The sequence below is a fragment of the Ambystoma mexicanum genome, chromosome 3q (genome assembly GCF_040938575.1).
Source record: "Ambystoma mexicanum isolate Mex_15411 chromosome 3q, UKY_AmexF1_1, whole genome shotgun sequence".
Classification (NCBI taxonomy): domain Eukaryota; kingdom Metazoa; phylum Chordata; class Amphibia; order Caudata; family Ambystomatidae; genus Ambystoma; species Ambystoma mexicanum.
The window spans coordinates 1,274,144,856-1,274,168,594 of NC_090926.1; the positions used below are offsets into that span (position 1 = coordinate 1,274,144,856).

The 23,739-nt window shown below is 47.6% G+C and overlaps 1 protein-coding gene across 2 annotated transcripts in view; it reads right to left on the bottom strand.

Annotated features, from left to right (window-relative positions):
- The window catches only part of LOC138447868 (complement C3-like), a 1,306,650-nt gene that overhangs the window by 124,202 nt on the left and 1,158,709 nt on the right, over positions 1-23,739 (bottom strand). For both annotated transcript variants that reach the window (XM_069604330.1, XM_069604329.1), the window contains one exon: positions 17,343-17,394. In XM_069604330.1, the coding sequence (XP_069460431.1) occupies positions 17,343-17,394 (52 nt within the window). The remainder of the gene's footprint in view (positions 1-17,342; positions 17,395-23,739) is intronic.

Genomic DNA, 23,739 nt, shown 5'->3' on the forward strand with positions numbered 1-23,739 from the left:
CCGAAGTGTGAGTCAGGAGATGAAACAGCCTCTTGAGCAATGTAGACTCCAATTTAGTCATGCCAATGGTGTTACCAGGAACCCAGCACTTAGCCCCGTACATAATTGTTGGGAGAATCTTGGTCAAGTATAGCTGCGCCAAAATCCCAACAGAATATCCCCCACCAGTGTAGGACAGTTTTCCAATGCACCCAATAACCTGGGAACACTTAAGCCTAACGTAGTCCAGGTGGAGAGTGCCCTGCAATCCACAATCAAAGTAAATTCCCAGGTATTTGTACTCACTGACTACCTAGAGTAAAATATCCTTGAGTTGCCAAAGGCACAATTATTTTTTTTACGACCGGAATGATGAAACATAACCTTAGTTTTGTTGATGTTTACAACAAGATGATGGAAATCTGAGAACTTTTTTAACCGATCGAAGGACGCCTGAAGGTGGGACGGGGTGAGATCCAGCAAGACAATATCATCTGCATATCTCATCCACTGTAGGGGCACATTCCTTAGTTTAGGGGCAATTGATGTTGGGTTAACCAGTGCCGCTCCCATGTCAGTTAAATATAAGTTGAACAGGAGGGGCGCAAGGATGCATTCCTGCTTCAATTCGCAATCCGTGGGGATCCAGGTGGACATCCTGCACAATTGGACCAGTCGAACCTTTACCCTTGTGTTGGTATTTAGGGATATGACCATAGAGAGTAACCCTGCCGGTATATTCCGATCAGCCAATTTTCACCAAAGCGTGTTCCTATTGACAGAGTCAAAAGCAGCGCTGTAGTCTATAAACGCTACATAAACAGGGCGTTGCTTGATAAGCCATGCCTGCTGGATGACAGTCAGCAAGGGAAGGCAGTTTGTCGTTATTCTAAGTCCCCTCTGGAAGCCGGTCTGAATAAGCGGGATACGATTAGTAGCTTCAGCCCAAGACCGTAGTTCGTCCAACAGTAAACGGGCAAAGATTTTAGATTAAGCATCAAGCATTGCTAGAAGACGATAGTTACCAGGGACAAGACAACACCCTTCTTCCAAATGAGTATGACTATCCTATCTCTACAGGAACAAGGGATGAGTTGAGATTCCCCGATCCAATGGAAAAGCCAATCCAGCATAGCAGCCCAGTAAGAGGTGTCAAGTTTAACCACAGTGCTGCAAATACCGTCTGGGCTAGGAGCCCTCGAGGATTTACTACAGAAGATCAATCACAATATGTCACTGGATGTTTTAGTCTAATTCCATTTTGACATTGACTGGGCCCAAGGCTGTTGGTGTAATACCACTTCCTCCCAAGGTTTTAGAAACATACTCAACGCAAACGGATTCCGGAACACCAAGAAGATCACGTTATACAGGGATGCAGCCATCAAGCACGATGCAAACTTTTCGTGAGTTGTTGGTTCGGGCTAATCCGACAAAAGTCAGACAGCGAGAGCACTCAGTAATAATCTAGTGTTGTCTTAGCCATTTCCGGTATAGGTGTCTAGCTTTGTTTGACTGTAAGGCACATTCAACAGAGTCCAGGTCCATTCCAGCTAAGGCTCGAATTTCGCTGGGCAACTCTCTCCTCTTAGATACAATTAACCCATCAAATGGATGATGATGGGAGGACGAGGAGTGAGTTGTCCTCTTAGGAGATGGGCCTCTCTGAACAACAGAGGCGACAATGGCCACGATAACTTCCCCGAATAGAAAAATCAGAATTATCTCCACTCCTAATCACACTACATTCAATAAAAGAGGCCAGAGCCACTTGTAAAGAGGTAGAAGCCTTGCTCAATCTTCGATCATCCCATGTAATGCTATTTAGGGGGAAGTTAACCATAAGATCCCCAGTTGACTCAGGGGAAGAGATCGTCACTGTAGAGTTCAAGGTCATCACAAGTGGCATATGGTCACTCTCGAGTGGATGTAAAATTGCCATATTGCTAACCAAATGTAAAGGCATAATCCAAGATGCTACAGGATTTGGGCCCGGTACGAGTGTATTGAGGTGGAGAGTCCAGGGGGAGAGAACCATTAACCATGGAGAACCCAAACAAATAAAGTAGGCTAGTCCATTTCAGGCCCCTCCAACAAAAACGAGAGACCAAACCACCATCCGCAGTTGCTGATGAGTGAGTGTCCTCTAAGTCAAGAAGATTAAGAGCTCTGGGTATCCAGGAATTAATGTCCCTGCAAACAATGCATTGGAGGCAAGAAGTCAAATTACTTATCGAAGCCTCTGTCTCAAGCAGCACCAAATCGTGGGGCTGCCTATATGGAGAATCATAGATATTAATAATGACGAACTCTCTGCTTCCTTTGCAACCAGGGTTGTTGCAAAAAGAGACCCTTTACATGAGAATGTTAGAGGAGTTAGCAGGTAATTCAAGCATGCTCAAGGGGAGCTTTACACCCAACGCCCTCATAATCCACAGATAACTGGTTTATGAATGAAATGTTAGCCATCCACCACTAGCAAGTCGGTCAACCAGGCCTCGTGGTGTGCCACCACTAAATAGGAGTCAAGCTCTTCCATAATGCCACCTTCTTCAAATAAACGGGAGTGCCGGCGAGTGTTCCAGCTGATAAGATGGACACTATGTGGGTAATCTAAAGCTAACGGTCTGTGTGTCTCTTCCCCTGACATGAGGCCCTCTGCCCCTGCTCCTGGAAGCAAGCTAGATGCAAGAGGAGAAACACAACTGGCACGTGGATTTACTACAGGTGCTTCAGCCAGTGCCAAAGGATGAAATCTCTTACCATATTCGGAAGAAAAATCGGTGCATTCATATCCCAATCGCTTCAATGAATCACTGTGCTCCAAGGCATAAGCCATGGTGTCATTGGCGAAAAAATAGACTACAGATATTGCATTGCAAGTCTTCTCGCAAATATCCACAATTTCTATGTCATTGCTTCGAATAAAACAAAGCAGAAGGATGCACTTAAATAAATCTAGCAATCTCGCACAATTTACAATCAGTCCATTATCGTTGCAGAGAAGACTTTGGATTAAGAGGGCGTTAGATTCAAGCTTACGAGGCAGGGTAGTAGGTTCCGGCTCTTGGGCCTGTCGAACCCGGGCCGATGAACAAAGGTCAGTCCTACCCAGTTAGAGGGCTCTAGTCACCAAGCGCGGTACACATGGGTCAGGACGACCCTCCATTTGGACAGTGGTATTCACAGCAACGGTAGAAGTGTAGCCCAGTAGATTATTGTTACTACAGTCTATTATTGCAGCTATGCTTTACAACTGCAGCCTTTGCCTTTGAGGCCTCTTGTAAAGCAGAAGAACCATTAGTAGGGAAACTAGTAACAGGGGGCTGGAGATCCTGAGCAGACGATTCATTCTCATAAGGTAAAATACCCCCATTAACCCCATATAGCGCACAGTCGGAAAGGGTTACATCCTTACGAGGAGGAGCAAGGGTAGAGTCATTAACTTGGATAGGTTGAAAAATAGGAAACAATGCCACTGGCATCTCGGTTCCTTTTCCACAGAATTCCCATTAATTTTACTGTTCCTAGGCCTTTACACTTTTTTTATTAACTCTCCACTGTGACAACTAAGGAAGGACTATGTTAGTGGGACAGTAAAGAAGAAGTCCCTAGTATAGATAGTAGCATAGGTAAATCAAGAAAGAAGGCTCACACCCAAGCTCACTTCTTGCGCCCGGTTCCTTGGGTTCCACATCGACAAACACCTATCCATCAAGACACACATAGCTAAGAAAACTCAGACAGCTTGTTATCAGCTCTCCCTCTTGCGGAAAGTTAAGCCCTTCCTCCCTCTGGACAGCTTTAGATCCACCGTTCAAGCACTGGCCCTATCCCACCTGGATGGGGGCAATGCACTCCTCGAAGGCCTCCCGTCGTCATCCCTTGTACCACTGAGAAGTGAACTGCACGCGGCCACATGCCTCCTCCAGGGTCTACGCACATACAACCACATCACCCAGGCCCTCATCTACCTTCACTGGCTCCCACTGCACGCACGAATAACCTTCAAATCTTTCTGCATCATCTATAAGTCAGTTTCCCTTAAATCACACAGCTACCTCGCAGAGAAACTCAGCATCTGTCGGTAGTGCACCACCATAAGCCAGGACACGTGCAGACTTGAAATCCGCTGCTGCAAAAAGGAAAAGACCAGAAAACAAGCCTTTGCTGTCTACGCCCCAAGACTAGGAAACCTCCTTCCCGTCAGCATCAGACTCACCCCAAAGCTCCTACTATTCAGAAAAGAACTCAAGTCCCACCTCTTCAAGGAGGCTCTCCTCCTCAACACTTAGGCCATCACATTTCCCCTAGCACCACCAGACTCACTAAGTGCTGCCCGCCCCTCTCCTCCACGCAACCGCTGTACCCCTCCTCTCTGCACATCTCTATCCTACCGCCGCAGTATATCTGTTCTGTTACCTCTGTAAAGTGCTCCATTGTTTCTCGAAGCCAAGTCCACCCTCAATAAATACCATAATAATAATTGAGGCTGCTCTCCTCCAATGTAGAAGGACTCAATTTTCTCATTTAGCGGGCATGTGTCTAACATGTAAAAAATGTGTTAACGTGTGAACAATGGGACCTTCTGAAAGAAAGCGTGCTTCAGTTGCACTCATATTATTTCTCACACGTGCACAGTGTGACCTTCATGTTATCAGAGCATCCCATTGTTCACTTGTGAGACACAGTTCGAGTTTATATGGTCAAGTAAAGGAATGTAATCATATAAACACATTTTTTACACGTGGCCGACAGAGTGAGTCTAAGCAAAGAAGCATACGCTATTGGTTACATACTGGCTGAAAGTATATGGTTTGCCATTTGTATTCTAATAACAGAAATCAAGGAATTCGGTTTAACTGAGGTCTTAGGACTGTGGTCCAACATCCTTGCCTCTCTTCTAAATTCCACCTTCCCAGCTGGAGGAAGTGTCTCTGGGGTTTTTAAACGGCCCATATTTCTTCCTTGGCCTTGTGTGATGTCTTCCTTGTCTTTCCCGGGATTCCCCAGGATGTTGCACTCATTCTCCTACCTGGTACCACCACCTCTGGTGCACCAGAATCTTAAGATCGAGTTGGCTCGTGGTTTCTCAGGCTTAACGCCTTCTGCAGGCTCTCTAGCCATCCCATGGATCCTGTTCCTTAGCCTCTTCAAGACCCTGCGTCTTAACCAACCCGTTCTCTAACCCTCTTTTTTTGGCACCACATCCTCCATTTCACTTCACCCTTTCTCCTTCCTCCTTTCCGATCTTCACCACCTCTCTCCCTACCTCATTCGCTCTTCCCTACTTGATATTGCACGGCTGCCCCACCTCCACTTCTCTCTCTCTTGGTAGGGACTACCCTCCTCTCTTAACTCTAACCCTTTCTTCATGGTCCTTTTCTCTCCCTTACCTCTCCTCCTCCTCCTACTTAAAGCACTTCTCTTTCCCCACCTACACTCTTAACTCTGCCTCCTCCTCCTTCATGCTACTTTTGATTTTCACCTCCACCCCTAACACTCTCCCCTTCTCTTCAACTCCTATTTCTGCACCTTCCTTCCTCGCCACAATGTCCTCTGCCTCACACTCCTGTGACTCCTGACTCCTTTTGTCCCTGTGCTGGATGCTCCATGGGACACTTAATTGTTCATGCCTCTCTATATGTGCAACATACTTAAGCGTGCAATGTGTCTAGGGTACAGGAAAAGGAATTTCAATCTTTGCACGTGAGTGCAATTAGCTAGCAGAGTATGTTCTGACTCTGCTTGCTTTGCTTGGGGCTGGCATCTTGAATTCAGAGTGAGTACAACAGAGTTTACCACTACCCAGCACCTCTTTATTCCTTCTTCCATCACTGGGTGATATGCTTACTTTCTGATTTACGTGGGACCCTGCAGACACAGGCAGGGCCTGTAATAGGCCCATTCTTCTACATTAACACTATGGGTTTCGTGGACACCCACAGATAGGGGAAACAACTCACTAGAACCATCACACCATTTTGTGTTCAGTGTTCAAGAGGGCATTTACAGTTGACAAAGACGTGTAATGAGTAGTAGGGTGGTTAGAATTATCCGCGCTCCCTCCTTCCTATAACGTGTAATTTCCTTACTCTGACAGTACCATGGGGGCATGAACAGGTGAGCCTCGCTTGCAAGCATAGGCTTCTCTGTAAACCTGGCTTTCCGGTGATTGTCCCATGGAACCTGACCCTTGGGGGAGTTGACTCTGAGGCTTACATACTCTGCATCTGTCACCTTAACTATTCTGACCAGATCTACTCTGCCAAGTGTGGCTGAGAATGGACGCTGGAGCCTAGAGGAGGTGATTGACCAATAAGAAATGCTTATTCACAATGCTTTGCTTCTCGCCCACCACCACCTCACTGCAAGTTTATTTCAGAAAGAATGAACAGACTGTCCATGAAAACATCACAACGATATTACATATACATAACACAACATGTGTACAATCATTCAAAACAATTCAATTTCATGAATTCAGTACAATATAATTTCATGAATACAGTAACAAAACAATCGTGTGACTCTCCCAATAAGATAAGATTAAAAGTATTCAGCATAAAATCAGACAAAAACACCATATATAACTTTATTTAAATGCTAACATAAGCATTTCTTTCATGCCATGCACGTTTTAAATATGTTAAAAGCACCCACGCCACTTAGGAGAATCTGGCCAAAGTAAATATATACAAGCAGGGAGATACTGTCAGTCTGCCTTAATATTGGCATTGGTATCCGGTTAAATTCTCAAACATATTTTCGAAATACCATTTTGTCGGAAAAAAAATGCCGAAAGAAAAGTTCAGAATGTATTATTTTGTATTTTGTTTTATTTATGTTTCGTAAGTAAAAAAAAGTGTCAATACAAACAAAAACGGGGGGATGAGGTGAACGCCCCATTTCAAAATTAAAATGTGATAAAAAAATTGAAAAAAAATGTTTTCGGCAATTTTGTGTCGACAAAATGGCATTTCGAAAATATGGCGTTAGAAAATGTCAATATAATCCATTGGTTTCAGAGTCATTTTCCTAATGTTTTCATAGGCAGGACAGAAGAACAATGAATGTGCCAGATCATTGTTTTGCCACTTAACACTTTCCTCATTACAACCATGGCGGGCCGGGAACTACGGTACCGGTAAGCATGCCGGTACCGTAGTTCCCGGACCGCCATACTACGTGCTCTGCTCGCGGGTGCCGTTTCACCCACCAGGTTTTTACTGGTGGGTGTAATGGAACCCGCGAGCAGAGCACGTTGGATGCACCGGCACAACTCTGAATGTGCCGGTGCATCCGACGTCCCCATCCCCATTCAGCCCTATGGGGCAGAATGGGGATCGTGATGCCCTTGATTCCGGCACCCGCAAATGGGCAATTACCGGGTCCGCCAAGCTCGGGATGACCCGGTTCTTGTCCATTCACGGGTGCCGGGAAAAATGCAACTCCGGCGGCAAACGGCACGGCTACCGCCAGAGTTGCCCATTGTTTGCTACTATTGTCACCTGCCCATGTCGATGTTATAGCTCTGAGTGCTGAGCAATCAAACCTCGCTCTTGTTAGGATTATTCTCTGAATTGGGGATAGATGCCCATAATAGATATTTTTGTACGTCACATTCTGTGATAATATCATGTCTTTGATTCATGTTATCACTTGCTCACCTCCTTTTTAGATTGCAAGCTATCAATTGACTTAAAGTGTCTGGGGCATAAGAATAACAAAGTGCATTAATTTCAGTGAGCTTCGTTTTTAAATATTTTAGACATACGGGTCAGAAGGTCTACTGAGCTTATCCTGGAACACATGGGCGCTGTTAGAATGTTTATTTTGGTGTAAAGTGCTCAAACTACCTAATTCTCTAGCTATAGCCAACATTCGCCATGAACTCGGACTTCAATCTCTTGAATCAATCGCCCTATGGAAGTCCATCTCATTATATAGAAAGTATAGGATGGCTGAGAAAGGCACTCCTTTTGAACTACTCATTCAGAATGATAAATATTCAACTAAATCATGAAAACTTTGGGTGGCAAAAATTGAAGAGATTCTTGATGGAACCATGCTGGCCAAAGAGCAGCTGATTTATAATCCAACAAAGTGGCAAATTAAACTTCAAGAATTGGACTGGATTGAAACCATCCGAAGAAGAAATCTAGATGTGTTAAGACCTTGTTTGGAATTGGAGCAGAAAGGTTTAAATAAACCACCTCTTTACCTATTGAAGTTCCCATCCTATCATTACAGGAATTTACTGCTCAGAATCTGATTTAAACGTACTTGCCACTGGGGAAGTGAAATTGGCCCGAAATCAAATTGAGCTAGACCGTGGCTCATCAGAACAAATATAATCTCTTTGCCATCTGGTAACAGCTTGCACAGCACTCAATCAGTCGCGCTTTAAGCATCGACAAGCTCACTGCACCCATTATTCGACCCTTCTAGTCTCAGAGTGCTGACAGTGGGTTTTGATGGGAGAGCGCGTGAGTCTTTGTCTAGCTGTTCTCAAATTTATTGAGCACTCATTGTTACGCCATGAGGCAATCACAAAAGCAAATGAGTTGGATAGTGAATCAATCTTGGACTCTTAGCAATCAAGTTGGAGCAATTTGCAATTAAAAAAATGTTTTTAATTTGTAGATATAGGTGTGGGACCAGTACTAGCGCGTAGACTTTGCCAATGGCTGAGGGTGTTGTATTTAATTTCTCGGATCTCAAGTTGTTCCTTGTGTCTTTTCTCTGTTGGTTTGAAAATTGATGTGGATTTTTAGGTTATTCAATATTATTCACATAATTCACATAATTAAAACATTCCCAAAAAAATCATAACCTCATTAAAACAAATATCTTATAAAACTTGTTCATTCACCTTGAAGTTTTCCACTCGAAATTGCATAAACACTTACAGAATAAAAAAGGTGTAATTGGATCATTACCTTTGCTTCAACAAGTTTAAAAAAGGCTGCTACTGCTAGGCCATCAGATGTTTTCGCTATACAGACATCTGCGCCAGGATGTTCGTCATTGCACCAGTCAATGGAAAGGAACAATTTCCCCAGATAACTCATCCTTATATCATTAAGTGCAGAACAGTACAAAATCAAGTGTCTAGAAGTGTCCTCGTTATCTTAGCTCTTACACAATCTACATATTGAATCTGCTGATGTAATCAAACCCCTCCTGCAGAGTACTTCATTCGTTGGTAAAAGATTCCACCGAAATCTAAGCAGAACCGATCTGTACCGATTATTGGGGAATTGTACCAGATAGGGCAGTAGTGTCCCTCTTTTTGTGTGTTCATGAATAGGATGGCTCGTAGAAAAGTAGATAATACATTCCTGTAATGTCTCAATCTAGTCTTTATCATATAGGAGGTTTTTCAAATTAACAGTATTAACCAACAAAACTTCAGTGTCCAAGATTAATTTCTTCAATAGATTTTCACATGATACACAGAGCTGAGCTATGTAATAGCAAGATCCACCCCAGGCTCCTGATTCAAATATGAGCTCAGATCGTCATGCAAAGTGGAAGCAACTGGTAGAAGCAATTATTTATACAGGGACAATAATTTCCACTGTACACATGCTCTGATTGAAATCAGGCCTGGTTCAAATCTGAGAGCTGCAAGGGGAACAGCGTTTGGAACTCCCAGGACCCTCCTCCAAATCTTTGCTTCTACCAAGTCCACTTCTTCGCCACTGGAATCTTCCCTTCCCCCCTGAAGCACTCCCTTGTGCACCCTCTTCTTAAGAAACCCTCTGCTGACCCTTTCTGCCCAGCTAACTATCACCCAGTCTCCATCACTCCTTTCCTGGGCAAACTCCTGGAAAAGCTGACCATCCCCCAGCTTAATCTTCACACTGAATCTGTTGGTTGTCTCCATGACCATCAGTCTGGCTTCAGAACTGCCAGAAGCACGGAAACTGCTCTCCTGAACATATGTGAAGATCTGCTCTCCAACATTGATTCCAACACCCCCTGTGTCCTCATCTTTCCCCAACAGATCACTGTCGAACACTGGCAAAGATGTTAGACGAGTTTCTTGGAGTAGCAAACAGTTACATCTTCTCAAGAGCACCAGAGTGTCTCTATTTGTCATCAAATTTACATTATCCCTAGAATTCCATGAAAGTATCTTCAGCTCTTCATTACTAGCACATGGATCTGTTGGCCCAGTTATATCATCGTCCCGCCCTATATCTGGAGGGAGACTTGGTCTCTGACCACTTTACTCTAAAGATTGATGTTCTCTCTTGATTTCTTGCCCTGTCGCTATTATATTGACCACCACTAGACGTGGTGGCGTGGGGATTATCCCCTAGCCGGGACATTTGGGTGATTTGTCCACATTCAGACCACCGGGCTATCAAAAAACCCATATTATTCAGAAATACCCTTTATGACAGAATCGAATCTATAGCCAATCTAGATCTGAAATAAAGCAAAGACTGTGCAGTATTCTGCATGTGTGAAAAGGTCAATATCTGCTGAAGATCATGCAGCTAAAGTCGGAATTTCAGCAAAAATGTACAGAGAACATTGGTATGATTCAAACACACCGGGAAGCTGTCACCCAATAAACCGAAGAGTACTTGTATATTCCTTTCACCCTGATCCAGGTGATTACTATTTGATGTAGGTTTTAGCAGGGACATAGGAATACTTGTACTCGGGTGGCCATATTTGACCCACCGAAACCCAGTTTGGAATCCATTGTTTTTTCTTGCCGAAAAATACTATAAGGTTTATTACTTCCTTGTTTGCCAATTTTTGGTTTCAACTTATTGATGTGATCCCAAACAGGAGCATGGGTTATATGTACATGAACATTGGGCTTTGTACAATTTCCTTCCAAACTCGGGAAGGGATAAGGAACGTCCGGTCCCCAGCATTTGGGCATGTACAATTTATCAAGTAAGCCACCCAAATTCAGGGAACGGTGGATCACAGGTGCCTGGAATATTTTGGGCACCATGTGTTAGGAAAGATTTCGTAATTGTAGGTAATTTTCCTTCCATGTGGCAACCCCTAAACTTTTTGCTGTTGTTTTTCACCTTGTTCTTGACTTTGCCAGAGAAGTGCAGCCTTCTGCCGCACTCCTCTGGGCTTTCGCTCCTTTCTTACGGGGAAACTGACATGCCCTTAAGACAGTCAGTACCGGGGAACGCTGTTTCCCGTAATTTCTTTTATCATGTTGCGGCTTTAGTGCAACATGACACAAGAGGGCACTGTAAGCTAAGTTACAGCTCTCTTGGGTCTCTAGCCTTCTACAGACCCTAGATACTCGTTTAGGATTGTATTTGATCGGTGCAAGTAATTCAGGGACGGGAATGGTGGCAGCGATCGTTTCTTTGTATTTTGAGCTCCTTTTGGCGTTCTGAGCACGTTTTCTTTGCTTAACCCAAAATGGTGGCCTGGCTCCCAAAATGGCCAGACCACGAGGCTCCTTTGTCCTGTCCGCTGACCGTCTTGCTCCTTTCACCTTCCCCAGGTCGAGCTGACCCGGGGCCTTCCTTATTTGGGCATGTACTTTCCCGCGAAACACAGATGCTTTTGCGGGCTTCTACATGCCGTGTGTGTTCCTCCAGGGTGTGGGCTGGGATGTCTGGTCCCAATACACATCCTGGGTGCCAGAGAGTCTAGGGTAGTGTGAATGCCTGGGACCACCGTGGTCCGTGATTGGTCCACGAATGGTGTGTGTGTTGATGAGCGGATCTCCCATTGGCTCCCCTCTGTTTTGGCGCGAAGGGAACCGTGGATAAGAGGGGGCTGGAAACACCACTACCAGGTCGATCTCCTGAGTTCTCACGAACGAAGGAATACAGGAGCCAAGTATCCTGCAACCAAGAGGCTGGACCGAGGAATCGCTGGTGACCCGCTGAAGGACTCCTCCTTTGCACTGCTGTCGTCCTGTGAAACCCTTTCCTCCTTTGATCGAACCAGAAGGCCTGTACTGGTGCTTCGACCTTTGGAATAGCAGGTACAGCTATTCTCGGCAACTTCATCATCTCCTAGCAGTAAGCCTTCGGAAGCGTCTCTGGGCCATCCAGTTGACTGACCAGCTTACAAGGGAGTCCTGCTCTGTAACCGCCGCCAGGTTGTGTAGTATCTCGAGTCCTTGTCACTCTCCCACGCTTCGTACACTTGGAGTTCCCAGGTCTGAAGGGAGGAGTGTACATTTGGCTCAGATGCACACAGCCGCTCCGTTGCCCTGCTGCGGCAACAAACTGTGCAGGTTTCTTCGATTGGGACGTCTTTTTGCTCTACACGACAACGAGGCATTCCCGGCTCTTCTGAACCTGCCAGCTGCTGAAACTAACGTGGAGAAGCCTGGGTCTGCTTGCTTCGGGGACCGGTGAGTAGCATAGCTAGGATCTGGTCGCCCTCCTGCAGTAGCCCATTGCTTTTCCCCGCTGTGTAAAAACAGCACCCTTTTTGTCCGTACTCACGCTCTGCTTCTGCTCGCTGTGGAGGCTGCGCTTGAGTGGCGGAACCTGTTCTTCTTCTGTTGTGCACTAATCCGAACTGCCTGACTTCCTCCGAAGAGCTTCTCCTTCTGCCCGTAGGCACCAGCGCGTGCAGGTACTTTGAGCACAAGGCTCCACTCTTCGCAGGGCTCGGACTTCCATCTAGTTAGGTGCCTCTGAAGGCGAACTGAGTCGAAAGCATTATCGCACTGCCTGTTTTCCTTTCCTTTCAGGTGGACTACACATTTCGTGCATATAACGCTTGCGACTGTCGTATTTGTATATATATTGTGTGGATATGGTATGTGTTGGTTTAATATTGTTATAGTGTGATTTTCTCGCTACGGTCATTGTTTTAAAGGCCTTAAATAAATGTGTATATATTTTTGATATAACACCTGTTTGGAGTAGTTTGTAAGTGATCTTGCTTTGTGTGCTCATTGCGGGCTTTCAGTCACCCTCACCCCTCTTGAGACCTAGTCTTGAACGCCGCGATCGCTACCTTGATTGGTCTGGCTCGTCCAGAGGTTACCCTGTTCCAAGTAATTAGGTTGGCCTTCTGAACTTCTGCGCCGCCAGGACAGAGTTCAGAAATCCGTGTTAACACCATGTTATTAAATTTGGGAAACAAAAGGCCTGCCTCTGAATTACTTTCGTCCCCTTCTAAAACCCAAACCCATCTGTTTGTACCACCGACTCACTTTTTGGGATCACATTTTGGTTTGTTGTTCCACACTCCTAAGCCCGGTGACTGACTGACTCTTAAAAACAGGGATAGACAGTAAAGACCCCTTCCTAAAGAACAAGGAAGGATTAGAACAATCAGTCTTAAGAAAAGGAATAGGCAGTTTAGGCTCTTCTCCAAAGAACAAGGCAGGGTTAGAACAGGGGAGCACAAGACCAGGGTGCTGACATAAGGGGATTTTCAAAGAGATTCCTCCTTAAAGGTTAGCATTTTGGGCAAGGTTTGAATTTCTACATCTACCTTAGCGTCAAAGGCTGAGAAAGCAGATCTTAAAGGTAAAGAGATTATCAAGTGAGCTAGAATCTGACAACCTTTGTCGCAAGAGGTGCACTGAGAAATTAATAAAGTCGAATTAGGGATTGCAATGGGGGACATCGTTGGAGCAAGAAGCGAGTTAATGCAAGGAGTTTGTGGCCCAGCTGGTTTGCAAGGGTTTAACTCATTAGTACTTTCCTCTTTCAGAGGAGTCGGCACACTAGGTTGCCCTTTGGTCCGAGTCTGTACTTTTTTAATTGATTCAGGAATAGTAAGGTTACCCATTCACTTGCGGGAAGAAGTGTTCCTCCGTTTCAACAATTTTTGATTTTTTGTCTTCTTAGCCCTGCCACCCACAATGTCTATCCCCCCTGTTACATGTGAGTGTACCACAACCACTGTTTGCGTAGTATGGCCTTTATGTATAAACCGTTTTGTAATGACCCTGAACCCTCAGAAATAATTGCCTTTAACATGGGCACTAAATTGAATGAGGGTGCTACCTCAATGAGAGATTCATCAATAGTTATAGGGTCATCTACAGGCATGATCTGGATACCTTTATGTGTATCACCCAAGAGGAGTGCAGTACCTCGGGAGGCAATATGACCTAAACATGCCTCCAAACCTTCAACCTTGATGCTAATAGAGCTCAAAATGGTGGTATGTACCTTCACTTCTTCCAAGATATTATTGTACCATTTCACAAAGGAGCTCAAAACCATATTAAGGGCAGAGAGACTTGGAGAAGACAGCTTTATGCAATCATCAGCCTCCCTCAATGTGTGACGAATAACGTCCTCATTGGATCGATCAGTATAATCAGGAGAAGGTATGGAAGACCTCTCACAGTTCTCTTGCATCATGAAATCCGTTAATTCAGCAGGTGACCCAGGACGTGAAGCATCGCATGTCTGCTGGATTACGCTCTCCGAGACCTCGCAAGTTGTACTTTGGCTCAATTATACTCGGGTCTGTTAAGACGTTCATCTGTGTACGATCCAAAGTTGCAATATTTCTAATAGGTAGAATAGATTCAACTTCCATGCTTGTGCCAGATAGTTTAGAGAAGAAGTCTGTAATGCATTGGCCTGCAAAAGAGGATAACGGAAGTTGTGCGGATGCTTTCCGCGTGACTAGGTTTGATTTTGCCCTGAATTTTCTTCCTCCTTTCGTTTTTGTCTCAGTAGGGACATTTGGAGTTGGCGTATTAGGCATGCTTTGCGTTGCGTTGCTTTGTTCGACACCTAAATTGTGTCTCAAAGCAGCCACAATAACAGCATCTTGGCCTTTCATCTCAGCGCTGACCAAAGGTCCAGCTAAAACGTCATTACCATTAGAAACAGGAGGGAGCCCTGTAGTGGATGCCGTAAAGAGACTTGAATGAAATGTGCAAGCTTGGCTACTCAAGCCAGTCTGCAGGGCCATGTACTGTACTATGTGGGGTCCAAAATAACCTTGGCTTCAAAGGGATGCAATAATGCCGCCCCTTACGCACACTGACTGTTGAGATCTGAAAACAGTGAACTGATCTCGGCTCAAAGGGAGGCTCGAAAGCAACCCTGCACCTGCCAAGTGTGATACAGAGCACCGCCACTTGGTCCGACAGACGGTATGAAGTTTAAAAGATGGTCCGTACAATACCGTTTGTGCTGTAAAGTTGATAACGGAACACCGCCTCTGGTTGTGGAGCCGTCACAGTTGAAGACAGGAGAAGATTAACACCTCTACAAAGAGCTCTGCGGACGCTGCGCGTCAGTATGGAGTTATTGTAATGGAGGGTCCTCCTTCAGCAGGGGAATCACAGTAGACAGACTGCACAGGAGCGGGATAACAGCAGAAGACAAACACCTCTGCAAACAATAATGTAAGTGCAACCCAGTTCCATATGTACAACATGAGCATGGAAATCCCCGGATATTTTTCAAGTAATTGTCTATGGTCTTAATTTCATCCGTGTTGGCATTCCATATTTTGTAACTGATACTGATTTACAAAAGTATAGTTGACCTTTTGAGTGTATCGGTTTAGACTTTGACATAAACATAAAATGAAAGAATCTCCTTCAATGGCTGTTTCAACCTATGCGCTGTTTCATAATGTGTGGTGCAGGTGAAAAAGTCTATGAAAAGCAGCCACCCAGGTAATCAAACTCTTTCACCACCGCTATAACCGATTAAGTACTAAGCATAACTGGGAACCTTCAAGACCATCTGCCTCTATGGCAGACCATCACTGCAGATTTAAGGGCATTGACTGTCGGGTCAAACCCATTCATAAATTATGTACATACCAAAATTCATTTTTGCAGTGCATGGGGAGTGAGTGCGATTAAAACTATGTCATCAGCATAGGCGAGCACAGGGAGCCTTTTGCTCCCCAATTTCGGAACATCCGCATCTGCAGTTACCAGAACCTCATAAAGAGTATTTATGTATAAACTAATGAGCAGGGGGGCCAGGACACATACCTGTTGCTGCCCTGCTTCTACAAGGCTGAATCAGTGCGGTTGCCATGCTTTCCATTCCGGAGACAGGCTTGGGCATTAGCATGATGATTGATAAATATCCTTAAGATCCCTCCCGGACACTTCAGGGACCTGAGCACTTGCCACAGCTTGGGTCGATTTACGATTGTCGAAGGCCATGCTCAGGTCCATGAAGGCCAGGTAGATCACCTATTTTTTTTAAAAATGTTTTACCAAGAGTGAATTTGCCACAATCAAGTATAAATGTAAAATCTGCTCGCTCGTGCCCATACCCGGTCTGTGTCCCAATTGAATAGGAGATAAGATGTCATTAGCCCTTTCTGTCATCCGGAGCCTAGCTGAGACTTTGTATACTCCCCCTGGTGCCAGGCATCACAGAACAGGGGATGGCCTCCGCCCCCAGGTCAAACCTGTCCCTTTTACCATCCTCTATTATGGAGCGTTGTGACAAGTTCACTCTCTGGCATTCAGACCACCTCAGACCCAACAACCAGACTAGTCTGCCCTCAGCCTCTCTGACTTGCAGTAACCTCCCAGGTAGTGAGCTGGGTGTTGTAGCAACTCTTCCAGGCTTGGACAGTCTCTTTATTGATAATGTGTAAACTCTGTATGCAGGCATTCCGGCAACCTCCAGTAGTACTGCTTTGACCTCAACTTGTGCCTTTGGATAGATTACCTGGTCCTATCAAAACTGGTGATGGGAAAAAACGCCTGGTAATTTGCTGATCCAGGAATACCATTTTTGGCCTGAATTGAGACTTCTAAATGCCGGAGTCTAGCAAATATGTCACTGATTCTCTTTCCACTTCATCTGGGATTCAATAATCATTTCCTCTGGTCTCTTGCGCAAGGAGTTGGCTTCACAGGTTAAAATCTCCATACCTGGCTTTCATCGTCCTATTCCGGCCTGATCTACTGTGCTAAGGGTGGTTGAGAATCTCTAGACAGCGAACACCCAAGAGGCTGGGGAGGTAAAAGGGTGCCCTCAGGGGTCCGCCGTATAAATCCTCCGGGCCCTGCATCACAGAGCAGGTGGTAGCCCTCAGTGTGACTCCAGGCTCAACACCCTGCCACCATTATGGGACTTTGTCACAATATATATTAATCTATCTGAACATAAATTGTGAAAACAAATACAATTACAGTATTTTCATTTACTTTTATGACGTTTGCAGTCAATTGTCATGGGTGTTGATTTTAAAATGTGCATACACACGCACACACATAGACACACACACAGACACGCTCCCTGGCCTCTTTCTCACTGTCAATCTCTGTAAATATCCCTTTCTCTTTCGTCTTCTGCCACCTTCCCTCTCTCGCTCTCACTCTCTGTCTCTCTTCTCTCTCTTCCTGTCTCCTCTCTTTCTCTCTCTAAGGAACATTTGAACTCTCTCACCTCATACATATTTGGATGGTCACTGAGTTGATGGCTCCTTCTGGTCTCTTGGCTAAATGACAAAAATGCACAAAAACAAAATATTAGACTAATTCTTTTAGTATAACATTTACTCAAACATTTCCATTTGCAGTCAATCTTTTTCTGCATGGATGTAAATAAAATGGGATGCAGTTTAGAAATAAATAATTTGTTTTAGTAAAAACTTGCATGAATTCTACAGTTGCCCAGCACTATTGAAAATTTATATTTTGTCCTTTTGTCATTAATATATGTTTGATCTGAATATCTCCATATGCAGTAATTCCAATGCTTTTAAAAAATATTTTATTGTCTCGAAATATGGCCTAGTGTTTCTACCATAAACACTATTTTAATAATACATAAAAGCTTCCATAATTGGGGGGTTAACACTAGTATGGGTGGGTATAAGTCGTAAGTGGCATTTCAAGATTACAGGAAACATTGCAAGTTTCCCGCAAGTAGGGAATGTAAAATAGATTCCTGCTAAATGCAATAAAATAGAACTACCAAATACTGTAAATAGGGGATGTGGAGGTCATTTTGCAAGCTACTAGCCAGCCATAAAAAAATTAATTGCCACCACAATTAAATACATACAGACAGCACACTATTTCGTACTTGCCAGGAGTCAAGTAGCACTAGTCAATTGCTAGTGCTGAGTGCATATTTTCCACCGTGCTAAAATCATATGGGGAGCTCAAACGGGTAACCATTGGGGATATCAAAAAATACATTTCCAACCTTGTAAAAGTGATTAAAATGCATGCAGACAATTCACAGACCAGTCAATAATGGCACTTTTTGTGCATTTTGCCTTCCTCTGCCTCTATCGCGCTTCCCCAATGTCTATTTCATACAGACGAGGTGTATGTTTTGCTATTCCAGACATTTTAGTGCATGTCACATTTGTAATAGCAGGATGCATGTAGGTATGCCTAGAAAACGTCATGTACTAGTGATTACATGTATGATGCATGTATACTTAACAGACTGTGAATACAGCAAGAAGCATGCAGAGCTTAAGACATTGATAAATAAACAGGGGAAACAGACAATTGAAGTACAACATGTCCCCCACCCCCAGCGGCAAGGCATTGACATAAACCCGCCCTCTGGTGCCGTAAAGTGCATACATTTTGTGGCCAACAAATAGTCACAGCAGGGCAAAATGTCTCAACATAGGTAACTATAAAGGGCATCCAAGTCGATACAAATTTCTCCAGCATGGGGTCTGGCATGGATTCACATGCTCATGAATATTCCCCGTCGTCAGGCCGGGAATCCTCGGTATAGAAAAAAATCAGTATCAGTTTTGTTTCTGATCTGTCTTTCTTAGTAGTAACCAATCACTGGTCTCTGGGTCATACTGCCCCCAGCCAATGACTGCCCTCTCCCTAAACCCCGCCTCTGACAGCCATCCTCAGATTTTTACCGCACGTTCAAGTGTTGGGAGTTCTCGTGCTGTAGCTCTCGAGCTTTTGCTGCGTTTTCGTGCTTTTTCAGGAGATTTTTCTAATTTTTCGGTTAAATAGAGCCTCAAGCTCCACCGTTTCTACATCCGATCAACGGGGATCCGTTTCGGAGTTTTCTACGCCCCTCAAGGGTGAAGTTTTCGTCGAGTTACGCTTTTGGAGGATTCCAGAAGTTCCGAGGCCTACCCCGGACATGGCCCAGGAGAAAGGAAGCTCGACGCCCGGGAAGCTGTTCAGGACCTGCCCTGGATGCCAGCTGCAGAATGTTTTCAAGGAGGACAAGCATTCGTTATGCCTCTACTGTCTCCATGAGGACAAGACGCACACGGAGAAGGACTGTGCGTTTTGTGGGAACATGTCGGAGCGGACCATGAAGGATCGCCACCTCCGTCTCGCCAACTGGCTGGAAGGGAAGAGCCCGTCAGGCGAGAAGAAGAAAAAGAAGTCAGAGCGGTCTTCTAAGTCCTGAGAGGGTGCCCCGGTGACGGGGGCCCAACAAAAGACTAAGCACCGTGAGTCCGCGGGCACCAGGAGCGCTGAACGGTCGGGCTCCTTGGCTGCCAGGCAGGGCGCACCCTCTCCGTCGCCATCAACCACGAGCCAACGCTCTGGCTCGGGTAAGAGGAAGTCCGAGAACCCGGCGAAGCTTCTGGAGAGGCCCCGGTCGATTTCGAAGATTCCGGCAGAGGGGGAGCGAGGCTCGGACCCTCCCCCCAAGGTGAAGGCCCCAGGCATCCAGAAGGTGGCGATGGCCTTAATTCACCCTGCTAAGACCTCGATTGAGGATGTCGCCGCGGCCCTGGCTCAGCCTGTGGAGGCTACACCAGTGGAGGCGCCCTTAGGACCCAGAGTCTCCCTGCCACCGCGGAGGGAGTCGTCTTTCAGGCCCATTGAGAAGACCCCCACGAAGTCCTCGTTGGAGAAGGTGGGGGAGGGGCTGGTGGCCATCGTGGAAACGGACACGACCTCTGAAGATGAGCTCATCGAAGTCGTGGAAGAGGCTCAGCCCATCGGGAGGGATCCCGACGAGGGCGACGACGAGAGCGACGGTGTCGCTGACAAGGCTCCTCAGGAGCCCTCGCGGCCGTCCTTTCCAGCGCCGCAGGACACTTCGGCGGCCATTTTGTCAGCGATTCAGTCCTTATGCTCGGAGATAAGGACAAGGTTGCCCCTTCCAGGACCTTCGGAGAGTCCACCGCATAAGAGGAGGAGGACGACGCATCCTACGCCACCTCTCCCACCTCTACGGCCTGCTCTGCCTTCCCCCCGGTCTACTACCCACAGGGATGATACAGGCACGGACACGGCTACGACAGGTACAGATGACGACGGAGGCGACGACGGGACGTGTCCCCCGTCGCCCCCTGCTCGGGCAACCCCGCCCGATGAGATTGGATCCTTTCATGCCATGATTTCCAGGGCATCCAAGCTTTTCCAGCTGTGCCCAGAAGAAAAGAAGAAAGAAGGGTTCCTTTACCAACGGCGCGAGGCTAAAAGGAAGACGGTCCTCGCCGTAATGCTTCTTGATGACATCTGGGATGAGGGGCTCGCCCTCCTCAAGAACCCTGCAACGGCGCCGGCAAAGAGGGAACGGTACGAGAAGAAGTACCGGGTCCCCGATGCTGCCCCCTTGTGCCTTCGGGCACAACCTACCCCGGATTCGGTCGTCTCGGCGGCTGCAAAGAAGAAAGCTGGGGGGGCATCGGCCTCGACATCAACTTCCCCGCCGGACGGCGAGGGCAGGAAGTTGGAAACGATGGGACGACGGATCATCTCATCCGCAGCGACGACTGTCAAGGCGGCCAACGCCCTGGCTATCGTAACCCGCTACGACAGGGAGTTGTGGTTCAAAATCACCCCTCTGTTAGACTTCCTTCCGGACGCCAAAAGGGCTGAGGCCCTTGAAATTCTACAGGAGGAGGAGATTGCTTCGGACCATGCCATCACAGTGGCAACGGACATCGCCGACACCGGTTTCCGTCAGTTGGGCAACAGCGTTTGCTTGAGACGACGAGGATGGCTCAAGGCCACGGATTTCCGCCAGGACGTACAAACCAAGGTTTTGGACATGCCCTTCGACGGGAACAACCTGTTTGGGAAGGCGGTTGATGAGTCCCTTCAGGCCATCAAGACGGACACAGAGACTGCCCGGGCACTGGGAGTGCTCCAACAATGACGGCCGTCCTTTCGGAGCTCCGGAGGCAGACAAGGTGCCTCCAAGGGATCCGGCAGTGGCTCCTCCACTTACCGCCAAGCGGCAAGATCTTCGTCCCAGGAAGCCTACAGGGGACGCGGCAAGTCAGGTGGTGCCCGTCGTCGTCGACAGGGAGGTGAAGGAGGCAAGGCGGCCTCCAAACAAGATTGAACGGACCGTGGGCTCGAGCCCCAGCCGAAGCACCCCGGTGGGAGGCCGGCTGGCGAGGTTCGTCAGCGTGTGGGAGTCCATCTCCACCGACCGCTGGGTGCTGGACGCCCTGGCCCAAGGGCACGCCCTCGAGTTTCAGAAGAAATGCCCTCACGTTCCACCCGTGGTCAGGAAGGAAAATCACGTCCCTCAACTGCTGTTGGAAGTAAGGGCGATGCTCAAGAAGGGTGCCATCGAGCTCGTCCCAAAGAGGCTTCGGGGCTCCGGAGTTTATTCAAGGTACTTCCTCGTAAAAAAGAAGACAGGAGGATGGCGCCCCATCCTGGACCTACGACGAGTGAACAAGTACATCAAGGCGCAGAAGTTCCATATGGTCACCCTCCAGCACGTGCTGGGACAGCTGGAGGAGGGCGATTTCCTGTCGTCGTTGGACTTGGAGGATGCGTACTTCCACATCCCCATTCTAAGAAGACACCGAAAGTTCCTCAGGTTTGTGGTCCAAGGGCGGCACTACCAGTTCAAGGCCCTCCCGTTCGGATTGAAGTCGGCACCCAGGGTATTCACCAAGTGCCTCGCACCGGTGGCGGCACGCTGCGCCTACAGGGGATCCACGTCTACCCCTACCTGGACGACTGGCTCATCCGGGCAAGGACGAGGGAACTCGTCGTGGAGCACACTGCGAAGACCGTCCATCTGCTCACGGACCTGAGATTCTCCATTAACTTTCCAAAATTGCACCTGGTTCCGTTGCAAGTCGCCCTGTTTCTGGGAGCCAAGCTCGACACAGTGGCGCGGCTGGCCTCGCCGTCGGAGGAAAGGACCAGGACCATTCTGGGCAAGGTGCAGCGTCTGCTGGCCACGGACATGGCCAGGGTAAGATCTATCAAGTCCCTCCTCGGGATGATGTCCTCCTGCATTTATCTGGTGCGCCTTTGCAGGCTTCGGATGCGCCCCTTACAAGAGTTCCTCGACGTCCGCTGGGTCCAGTCGACGGGCAGCTTCGAGGACAGGATCCCTCTCAACGAGACGTTCCGTCAGGCGATCCGGTGGTGGGGTACCCGCTCCCATCTGGCGGCGGGCACGGACTTTCAGATCCCAGCTCACCAGGCGACGGTGACGACGGACGCCTCCCTGGAAGGTTGGGGAGCGCACTCCAGAGACCTTCACGCGAGAGGCCTTTGGCTCCCGGAGGAGAAGTCACTCCGCATCGACGTTTTGGAGCTCCGCGCAGTGTTCTGGGCCCTCAGGTCCTTTCTTCTGTCCCTCAAGGGCAAGGTGGTGAGGATCTTCACCGACAACACCACCACGATGTTCTACATCCGGAAGCAGGGCGGGACCAGGTCCCCAGCCCTATCCAAGGAAGCCCAGGATCTGTGGCATTGGGCCGTCGCCCAACGGATGTTTCTGGTGCCTCTTCATCTGGCAGGGATAAAAAACACGATTGCCGACTCACTCAGCAGGGAGGTGCGCTCGTGCCACGAATGGGAGCTACGCCAGGATCAAGTGGATTGACTCTTCCGACGATGGGGCGAACCCCAAATCGATCTCCTCGCGACGGCGATGAATTCCAAGTGCTGGAGGTTCGCCAGCAGGTTCCCCCAGCCGAGGAGCATGGGCGATGTTTTCTCATTCCCCTGGGACGGCCTATTTCTTTATGCATTCCCTCCGCTGCCGTTGCTGCTCCGGCTCTTCAACCAGCTCAAGAGGTCCCGGTGCAAGATGATCCTCGTCGCACCGGCGTGGCCGAGACAGATCTGGTTCCCGGACCTTCTGGACTTGTCAACGTCCACACCAGTCAAGCTGCCGACGGACGTAGACCTTCTCTCCTGAGAAGGGGGCGCCATTCTTCACCACAGCCCGGAGTCGCTGAACTTGCAAGCCTGGCTCCTGCAGCACTAGAGTTTGGAGGGTACGACATCCCGGCCGACTGCAGAGAGGTTCTTGCAAAGGCCAGGGCGTCCTCAACTCTCAAGTGCTACGGACATAAATGGAAGAGGTTCTCTGTCTGGTGCTGTGCACAGTAGATTAACCCTCTGCGGATTACGGCCCCTCAAGTACTGCCGTACCTACTGTCGCTGATCAAAGCAGGACTGGCTCACGCCTCCATCAAAATACATCTGGCTGCAATCTCCCGATATACCAGGACTACGGGACGGGCGTCCTTGTGGTCTCATCGCCTGGTGAAAGAATTCATGAAGGGGCTATTCCGATCATTCCCGCCGGTGAAGGGTCCTGCCCCGGCGTGGGAGCTTAATGTGGTGCTGACCAGGCTCATGGGCGCCCCATTCGAGCCTATGCATTCTGCGCCTTTGAAGTTCCTGTCATGGAAGACAGCTTTCCTCGTGGCCATCACCTCCGCACGACGAGTGGGAGAGATCCGGGAGAGATCCAGGCCCTATCTTGCAAGCCTCCATACTTGACTTTTCATGACACGAGGGTGGTGCTGAGGACGCACCCCTCCTTTATGCCCAAGGTGCCGTCGGACTTCCACCTCAACGAGCCCTTGGTGTTGCCAGTTTTCTTCCCGTCGCCGGCC